This window comes from Chrysochloris asiatica, unplaced genomic scaffold (assembly GCF_000296735.1).
Source record: "Chrysochloris asiatica unplaced genomic scaffold, ChrAsi1.0 scaffold00043, whole genome shotgun sequence".
Lineage (NCBI taxonomy): Eukaryota > Metazoa > Chordata > Mammalia > Afrosoricida > Chrysochloridae > Chrysochloris > Chrysochloris asiatica.
Window position 1 is genome coordinate 13,441,875 of NW_006408561.1, and position 10,873 is coordinate 13,452,747.

General features: G+C 35.9%; 1 protein-coding gene across 1 annotated transcript in view; it reads right to left on the reverse strand.

The window, feature by feature from the left end:
• Positions 1–1,541: 1,541 nt before the first annotated feature.
• Positions 1,542–10,873, reverse strand: part of ZBBX (zinc finger, B-box domain containing) — a 227,815-nt gene continuing 218,483 nt past the window's right edge. The window contains 2 exon segments of the mRNA XM_006861801.1: positions 1,542–1,668; positions 10,048–10,186. Coding sequence (XP_006861863.1) covers positions 1,542–1,668; positions 10,048–10,186 — 266 coding nt within the window.

A 10,873-nucleotide genomic window follows, 5' to 3' on the forward strand; every position in this document is an offset into this window, starting at 1 on the left:
AGGTCCTTTTTATATTGAAATACATATAAATTCTGTAAGTCTTTTCATCAGCATTTTCCAAGCCTGTCAGATGATGATGTGTGTAAACATCACTATACTTTATTGATGACATGGAGAAAGCATCAAAAATAAACAAACAATGGATGGACTAAAACGTAACAACAATATTGAGGCTAGTGCCAAGTATCAACTACACCTCAACATAAAGAAACAAATATCCCCATAACTAGACCAGTATAAAACATCACTATAAACAGAAAAGATTGAAGTTCTCAAAGATTTCATTTTACTTGGATCCATGATACTCATGGAAGCAGCTGTCAAGAAATCAAATTATGTATTGCATTGAGCAAATCTGATGCAAAAGACCTCTTGAAAATGTTAAAGAGCAAAGGTGTCACTTTGAGGACTCTGGTGAGTCTGACCCAAGCCATGGTGTTTTCAGTTACCTTGTATGCACATAAAGGTTGGACAATAAAATGAGTAAGAAAGGCTATAGATGAATTGATGTATTTCAATTATGGTGTTGGAGAAGAACATTGAAAGTACTAAAGACTGCCAGTAGAACAAACACATCTATCTTGGAAGAAGAACAGCCAGAATGCTCCTTAGAAGCAAGGCTGGTAAGATTTCATCTCACAAATTTGTTTGACACATTGCCATGAGGGTCTACAGTCACTGGAAAAGGACTTCATGCATATAAAGTAGCGGATTAGCAAAAAAAGATGAAGACCCTCAACAAGATGGATTGTGCTTCAAGCGGCAATGGCTATGAGAATGTGAAGTGTGCGAAGGACCAGGCAGTGTCTCAATAAACAATATATGGATTCCCTATAAGTTCGAACCAACTTGACAGCACCAAATAACACATATTTGAAAAATATACTTGTTACCTTTTTTTATTTAGTTAAGTGACTTCAATATCAATCTTGGGTTGCTATGAATCAGAACTTGCTCAAATGATAGCTAATAAAAATCAACCACTTGCCCAATTTTATTTTAGATTTTTTTTTTTTTTGTCTTTCTAGCAGCAACTTTTAAAGCTATTAGAATTCCTATAAACCTCAAAAACACACTAAGAACAACACACATTCACTGTAATTACCAAAGTTAAAAATGGATTGCAGGATAAAATGATGGTATTAATAAATGTGACTTGGCAGTCAAATGTAGACTGTTGTTGATGACATCATTATTTAAAATATAACAATATTACTTAAAATGTAATCATGTTCAATCCTATGGCAGGTTCTATATACATAAGTATAACTGTTATTTCATAAAATTCACCAAATTTTATTAATATGATCTGCAGTATAGATTTGTGTTTGACATACAATATATCATTTGAAAGAAAAATCTCTGAAACTTATAATTTCACTAAGTTTTATTAGTCTGAAAGCCTTGAAATATCAGAGACATTAATAATCAAAATCCCCGGCACCTTGACAGGTAATCACTTGGTTACTTTTTATTAGTTGTTTCCTTTTCTCTGGGTACAAATGGAAAAACAACAAAAGATAGACTCAAACAAATGACCATTAAGTATTATTTGATCATGGTAGTGTGATGACATGTTGCTTATCAAGAAAATCCTCTTCAGCCTCATCTGTACTGCTCTCAGAAAGTGTCATCCAAGATGAAATTTCAGTATCTTTTCCAGCAGAACTGAAAATACGTTGAAAGATCAATACACAATGTACAGAACCAGGTTTCAACTCTTCATTTATCTTCTAATCAATACAACATAGGCTGAAGTCATTGGAGGTAGGTAGATGTGAGCGGGCTGTTTCAGACTAGGGACATAATTTTCCACATACCCAATACACCATACCTCCTTTTTAATGAAAAAAATCTCATCATTCTTACTCTCCCAAAAAATAAAGTCACAGTGGAACCAATGGGAAGATTTTTATGGTCTCTGGCTGTGTCTTTCATTGGTGATTCAGAAGGCACTTCAGAAATTTGCAGAGCCTCAGGGTCATCATTAAGAACATCCATCATTACATTGGCTGGTTAATACAATCCCAATGAATAGATTGCCAGATAAATCATCTCTTTTGTGTACAGTAAATTAGGACTATGTGGATAGCAGTTAAGATATGCCAAAATCAAAATTAATGACAGCAATTATATAGTTATTTTATTCTCTTTTATTTTATTTGAGGCAGGAGAGAGGGAATAGATGGAAACTCTAACATATAAATGAGTGAGGTTTGGAAGACAGATAGTATGGGAGTACAGAGAGGAAGTTATAGAATTCAAATTTGTGGAGTCTTGCATTATCTGCCCAAGTACAGCACTAAATAACATATATTATTTTACCCTGTTGCTTAATAGAACTCATCATTTCCTATACAAAACAAAGTCAAAACCAGCAGTTTCTAGACTCTGGATTATGGACCAGTGTTTAGTGTGATTAACGTTTTACTGATCCAAAAGTGAAGAGAAAATAATATGATGGTGACATTTTCATGGCATTTATACAGTTAAAGGATTATGTTTTATTCTATTAGTATGTTCTTCTTATACTTTTAATATTAAATGCATATTCTTCTATAAAATAAGAGTATATGGTCAGTTTCATTTGTTATAATGACACCTTTGTTATAATAACAACAACAACAACAAATTAGCGGTGAAGTATTTGCTTCTCTTTTTTTCCCCCTGCAAAAAATTGCTTTTCCTTCTTTGGTTTGGTTTTTATTTAAGTGGTATTAGAAATCAAGAAATACTTCTAAATGGTTTTCTCCCTAAGAAAGACAGAGTAACAGTTACCCATTTACTGAAACATGAGACTTTAAACCAGTCAAAGGGATTCACAATTTTAAAAGTTTTATTTTTTTATATATTCTAATCCCTTTTGAAGGAGTCCTCCCTTCCTTTTCAAAGAATTTCAGGTTGTCAATACTAAATAAAAACAACAGATTACTTTTCTGAAGCACTTGGTGGTACAATTCATGTCTCTTATAAATTGGCAAGTGGTAAATTGATGCAAATTAAAATATGCTTTTATTAACTATCTAGATTCAATTTCAAGAAAGACACTTCTCAATATTCTATTTTAAAAATTGAATTCACATTGGGTAAAATTCTATTAATGCAAAGCATTGTAATTTATTAGCTTAATTAATTCAAGTAATGGAATTAACTTTCAGTATAAGAAGAAATGAGGGATTATTAAATTCTGTCTTTTCAATTTACTGATATGCATTGTGCAGCAGAACTATCTCTCCAAGTAAAAGTAACAACTTCATAAGTCTTTTACTAAATGTCCTGCTAAAAGTTCAGAAAAGAAACCAAACATTTTACAAAGAATAATCATATAAAGTACAGGCTTGAAGACAATTTTTCTTTATATAGTGCTGAGGATTAAATTATGTCTCCTCAAAATGTTGTTGTTGTTGTTAAGTGCCGCTGAGTCGGTTCCGACCCATAGCAACCCTGTACAGGGTTTCTGAGGCTGTAAATCTTTACGGGAGCAGAAAGCCTTATCTTTATCCCGCGGAGCGGCTGGTAGTTTCAAACAGCTGACCTTAAGGTTCACAGCCCGATTCGTAATATGTGTTGTAAATCCTAACTTCTATGCCTGTGGTTGGAATCTTATTTGGGAATGGGTTGTCTTGGTTATGTTAATAGACAGGGTTAGTATACAGTACAGTTTCAGTCAATCTCTTTTTGAGATTACCAGAGACTGAGCAAGAGAGCAAAAAGGCAGAGATGGGAGAAGATACCTATCAAGACACAAAGTTCACCATGGAGCTGTAGTTGTTGGTGTTGGTAGGTGCTGCCCAGTCAGTTCAGACTAAAAGTGACCCTGCTCACAACCCAAGGAAGCACTGCCCAGTCCCTGACCTGTTGCTAGCCATGGTATTTTCATTTGCTTCATATGCATGTGAAAGTTGGAAAATGAATAGGAAAGACCATGAAGAACCAATACATTTGAACTATGGCATTAGAGAAGAATATTAAAAGTATCAAGGACTGCCAGAAGAACAAATTAATTTATCTTGGAAGAAATGCAATCAGAACGCTCCTTAGAAGACAGGATGGTGAGATTTTGTCTCTCAAATTTGGGCATGTTATCCAGGTGTTTAGGCATACCATGCAACATTGATGTGGCCCTGTAGGATAAATACTGGAGAGAAAGGTCTTTTGAACTCCAAGGTTAGTGGCTAAAACTCACTAGCTGCTCCTCAGAAACTCTATACCAGGTTGCTAAGAGTCAGAACTGACGAGAAGTCACTTAACAACAACAACAGGGTCAGGTTCACCTTAGTCCTCAAATGGACATCTTTGCTCTTTACAACTTTGAAGAGTTCTTTTGCAACAGATCTGTTTAATGCAATTTATCTTTTGATTTCTTGACTGCTGCTTCATGAGTGTTGATTATAGATAGAAGCAATATAAAGTCTTTGGCGAGTTCAATCTTTTTACCATTTATTATGATGTTTTTTATTAGTCCAGTCACAAAATGTTTTATTCTCTTTGTATTGAGGTGCAATACATACTGAAAGCTTTAGTCTTTGATCTTCATCAATAAGTATTTTAAGTTCTCTTAACTTCCAGAAGCCACATTGTATCATCTGTATATGGTGGGTTATTAATAAGCCTTCCTCCAATTCTGATGCCACATTTTTCTTTGTATAATCTAGTTTCTTAGATTATTTGCTCAGCATACAGATAGAATAAGTATGGTGAAAGGATAAAACCCTGGAGTGCAATTTTCCTGATTTTAAAGCTTCCAGTATTCCCTTGTCCCCTTCTCTTCAAAATAGGCACAAACATGGATCTCTTCTAATCTTATGGCCAGGTTGCTCCAAATTTATTGTCATAAATTTAGCACTTCCAGTGCTAAATCAGTTTATTGAAAGGTTTCAAGTTTTATTCCTTCAATTCCTAGAACCTTGTTTTTTGTCAGTACCTTATGTGCAACTTGGAATTCTTCATTCAGTACCTACAGTTCATGATCATATGCTACTCATGAAACCATTGAGCAAGGTATTTTTTGTTGTTAAATGCCGTCCAGCCAGTTCCAACTAATAGCAACCCAGTATAGGGTTTCCGAGTTTTTAAATCTTTGCAGGAGCAGAAAGCCTCATCATCCTCTTGTAGAGCAGCTGGCAGCCATAAACCCCAGACCTTGTGGTTCGCAATTCAATATTTATCGTATGGAGCCACAATGTTCCCATGGTTGAGCATAGACTGATTATTTTTGGCACCATAATTCTGTGTATTCCTTCTACTTTGGATGCTTTCTAAATCACTCAATAATATGCCCATGTTGTTGTTGTTAATAAGTGCCATGGAGTCAGTTCTGACTCTTAGTGACTCTGTTTCTGAGGAATAACTGGTGAGTTTGAACCACAACCTTATGATGGAGTGCTTATTCTAAGATACCACACCAGAACTCCATAGAATCCTTCAATATTGTCTAACTTTCACCTGCATATTAGTCTATTGAAAATACCATGGCTTGCGTCAGGGGCACCTTAGTCCTCAAATTGACATCTTTGCTCTTAAACACTTTAAAAAAGGTCTTGTACAGCAGATTTGCCTAATGCAATACGTTGTTTAATTTCTTGACTGCTGCTTCCATGAGTTTTGATGGTTGATCCAAGCAAAATAAGTCTTTGACAACTTCATTGTTTTCTCCATTTATCTTGTTGCTATTTATTGATCCAATGACAAGACTCTTTGTTTTCATTACATTGAGATGCAACCTATACTGAAGGCTGTGGTATTTGCTCTTTATTAATAAGTATTTTAAGTCCTCTTTGCTTTCAGCAAGCAAGGTTGTATCATCTGCACATCGCAGATTGTTAATGAATGAGTATCCCTCTAGTCCTGATGCTACATTCTTCTTCATATAATCCAATTTCTCAGATTATGTATTTAACATGCAGATTGAATAAATATGGTGAAAGAGTACAACCTTGGCTCACACCTTTACTTACTTTTAAACCACTCAGTGCTCCTTGTTCTGTTAGAATAACTCTCTCTTTGTCTCTGTTACATGTCCCTCATGAGCACAAGCAAGTGTTATGGAATACTCATTTGCTGCAATGTCATCCAGAGTTTTCCATGAACTACAAAACAAAAAACCTTGGGGAAGCAAAAAAGCACAGGTAAACATCTTGCTGATATTCTCTGCTTTCAGCCAAGATCTGTCTGATGTCAATAATGATATTACTGATCCATAGCCTCTTCTCAATCTGGCCTGCATATCTGGCAGCTCACTGTCAATGTACTGCTGAAGCCATTTTTATATTATGTATAGCAAAAATTTACTTGCATTTGGTATTAATGCTATTCTCCAGTGATTTCCACATTCTGTTTGTTGGGTCACCCCTGTTTGGAATGGGGACAAATATGGATCTCTTCCAATCAGGTTGGTTAGGTAACTGTGTTCCAAATTTTTTGGCAAAGATGAATGAGTGCCTCCAGTGCTGCATCAATTTGTTGAAAGATTTCACTTTGTATCCCATCAAGTACTAGAACCTTGTTCCTTGCCCATGCCTTCAGTGCACCTTGGACTTCTTCCTTCTGTACCATTGACTCTTGATCATATGCCACTTCTTGAAATGGTACAGTGACTCTGTGTATTCCTTCCATCTTCTTTTGATGTATTCTGCATGATTCAATAATTTGCAGAAAGAATTTTTCGGTTTTAAAAGTCCAGGCTTAAATTTTTCCTCAGTTCTTTCAGTTTGAGAAATGCAGTGTGTGTTCTTCCCTTTTGGTGTTTTCTAACTCCAGATCTTGGTGCACTTCATTATAATATTTGACTTTGTCTTCTCGAGATGCCCTTGGAAATTTTCTAATCAGCTATTCTATCTCTTCATTTCTTCCATTTGCTTTAGTATTTCTACACTGGAGAGCAAGATTCAGAATCTCTTCTGACATCCACTTTGGTCTTCTCCTTATTTCTTGTCTTCTTAATGACCTTTTTGTTTTCTTTGTGTATGATGTTCTTGATGTCATCCCATAACTCATTGGATTTTCAGTCATCAATGTCTAATTAATCGAATTTGTTCTTGAGATGATCTCTAAATTCAAGTGGGTTATATTCATGATCATATTTTGGCTTTCATGGACTTGTTTTAATTTTCTTCAGCTTCAGCCTGTACTTGCATACCAGCAATTGATGATCGGGTCCACAGTCTGCCCCTAGTCTTATTGATGATAAGGAGCTTTTCCACCATCTCTTTCCACAGATGTCATCATTTTGACTTCTGTGCATTCCATCTGGTAAGTTCCATGCTTATAGTGTTGTTGTTTTTTTTATGTTGTTTTAAGAAAGTATTTTCAATGAAGAAGTCATTGGTCTTGGAAAATTCTATCATGCATTCTCCAGCATCATTTCTATCACCAAGGTCATAATTTCCAACTAATTGATCCTTTCTCTTTATTTCCAACCTTTGCATTCCAATCACCAGGAATTATCAACACATCTTGATTGCATGTTTCATCAATTTCGGTCTAAGAAGTTGGTTGAATTCTTTCATTTCATTATCACTGGCTTTAGTGGTTGGTGCCTATATTTGAATAATAGTGGTATTACCTGGTCTTTCTTGTTGATGTATGGATGCTATCTTATCACAGGCAGTGTTATACTTCAAGAAAGATCTTGAGATGTTCTTTTTGATGATGAATGTGATGCCATTTCTATTCAACTATTAATTACTGGCATAAAATAATCATGTAATTATCAGATTCAAAATGGTCAATACCAGTTCATTTCAGCTCATTAATGCCTAGGATATCGATGTTTATGCATTCCATTTTATTTTTGACAGTTTCCAGTTTTCCAAGTTTCATATTTCTTACATTGCTTGTTTCAATTATTAATTGATGTTTACAGCTGTTTCTCTTCACTTTGAGTTGTGCCCCAATCAGCAAATGAAGGTCCCAAACGCTTTACTGCATTCTCATCATCACAGTCAACTCTACTTTGAGGAGGCAGTTCTCCAATTGTATTTTGAGTACTATCCAAACTAAGGGGCTCATTTTATGGCACTATATCTGAGAATATTCTGGTGCTCTTCATCATGCCTCAATATTCAATATTCTGGTGTCCCACCACTATTCATAAGGTTTTCAGTGACTAAATATTTGGAAGTTGTCTGTCTCTACTTCTCCCTAGTCCTTCTTCTTCAATTTCATCATCATTGGCTTTAGGTTGTTGTGCACATTTGAATAATAATGTCATATAATGGTATTCCCTGTAAACATATGGATATTATGCATTGTGCAACAGACAGAATTATACTTTAAGGTAGATCTTGAAATGTTCTTTTTGATAATGAAGCAATGCCATTCCTCTTCAATTTACTGTTACTGGTATATTAAATTATATGATTGTCTAATTTCAAATGGTCAATAACAGTCTATTTTAGCTCATTAATGCCTATGATATCTATCTCTATTCATCACATTTCATTTTTGACAACTTTCAATTTTACCAAATTCATATTTCATATATATTCTGTTCTGATTACTACTGGATGTTTACAGTGGTTTCTTCTAATTTTGAGTTGTGTTCCACTAGCAAATGAAGGCCCAGAAACTTTGATCCATTTGCATCATTATGGTCAACTTTACTTCGAGGAGGTAGGGCTTCCTCAGTCATATTATAAGTGCCTTTCAACCTGAAGTGCTCATCTGACCATGTTTATTATTATCTGACAATGCTTAGCCGCTATTCATCATGTTTTCCACTTACAGCACTATATCGAACAATGTTCTTTTGCTATTCATAAGACTTTAGTGACTTACCATTCAAATGCACTTGCCTCTCCTTCTAGCCTTTCCTAGAATGCAGTCTCTTTTGAAACCCATCCTTCATGGGTGACACTGTTGTTGTTGTAAGGTACCATCAAGTCAGTTCCAACTCATAGCAACCTTATGCACAACAAAACAAAACACTGCCTGGTCCCACGCAAATTGTTACACTTGAGCCCATTGCTGCAGCCATGTGCCATTCCATCTCTTTGGGGGTCTCTCTCACTTTTTTGTTGACCTTCCACTTTACCAAACATGATACCCTTCTCCAGGGACTGATCCCTCCTGATAACATGTCTGAAGTATGAGAGATGAAGTCTGGCCATCTTAGATTCCAAGGAGCATTCTGGTTATACTTCTTCCAACATAGATTTGTTGGTTCTTCTGAAAGTCCATGGTATTTTTAATAGTCTTCTCCAACTATACAACCCAAATGCCTCAATTATTCTATGGTATTCCTTATTAATTGTCCAATTTTCACATATATATGAGGCTTGGGTCAGATGCACTGTGGTTCTCAAAGTGACATCTTTGCTCTTGAGCACTTTAAAGAGGTCTTGTTCAATAGATTTGCAATATGTCATTTGATTTCTTGACTGCTTCTTCCATGAGTATCGATGGTGAGCCTACTGATATTTAAAATGGTGGTGGCTTACCTTACAGCATCAGAGCAACATGCAAGCCACCACATTATGGACAAGCTGACAGACAAATAAGTGGTGGCCCCTTGGAGCAGAAGTTCAAAAAGAGTAGGATATACTTTGGAACAGACAGAGAGGGAAAGAAAAGCTTTCCCCTAGACCTGTCACACCAAATTAACACTTCTTGCCTCCGAAACCATGAGAAAATAAATTCAGATTTGTTTAAAACACCATCTTGTGAGATTTCTGTTATAGCAGGATGCACTAGATAACGAAGACCTATTCTGCGGGAGAAAGATGAGGCAGTTTGCTCATGTAAAGATTTACAGCCTCGGAAACCCTGTACAGGGTTGCTATGGTCGACAGCACTTAACAACAACATACTCTAGGAGTCCTGGTGTGGCGCTGTGGGTTAATGCTCCAGACTGCAAAGCCGATTCAAATGGAAGGTTGGCAGTTCAAGCTCACCAGCTGCTCCTTGGAAACCCTATACAGGATCGCTATGGGTCGGAACCGACTCGATGGCACTTAACAACAATGTAGAGGTAACTAAATGGCTTCTGAAATATTTCCTGTGCACTCTTTCTTTTTTTTTGACATCTAAGAAGCAAGCTTCACCTACCATTGTTCCTCAATGCCACAGGATTTCCTTAAGTATGAAGTCTTCAGGAAAGTTGTGGTTGTCTCACTCATACTCGGTGAATGGCTGCTGAAGGGTGGTATCTCTTCTGAGGTTAGACTGTAAAGCTTTTCTGAAGGATCTGAAATATTTTATTTCATGCATTGTCAACACATAAATTCAAGAAATAAATGCACAGTATATGGTGGGACAAGTTTACCCCACGTGTATTCCAAGTAGTAGAAAGAGTGTCAGTACAGATATTTAATCATTTCTCAATTTTCTATGTTGATGTTTGAGGAGTGACTGGAGAGTGAGGTAAGTTTTATCTCCAATGCCAAATTAGGGCCTAGGTAACAAGTCACCATAATTATACTGATTTTCAAATATATGTATTTTAAATGTGTCAAGTCCTGAGAATTCACAAAATATCAGAGAAACCCAATTAGTTCTTCTTAAAGCTACAATATTGTGCATCTCCTCAACTTGCCTGCATGGTAAACACCTTATTAACTCTCTCTTTTGATTTTTCTTTTCTTATAGAAATAAAATACAAAATCTGAAGCAAAAGGTTAGCTTTCACAAAGCTGCCCTTCATTCCTTCCTTGCTTTAGCTAGAACAGATAACAACCATTAGTATTTCAAAAGCAGAAGTCTTAATTTTCTCTCTTTTCATGAAGCTAGCCTATGATTCAGACTAAAAATCATTTTTTAAAACTCCACTGTCATTGAGTCAATTCTGACTCATAGTGACCCTCTATAGGATTTGTGAGACTGTAAATTTTTGTGGGAGCAGACAGCTTCATCTTTCTTTCTCAGAGCAGCTGGT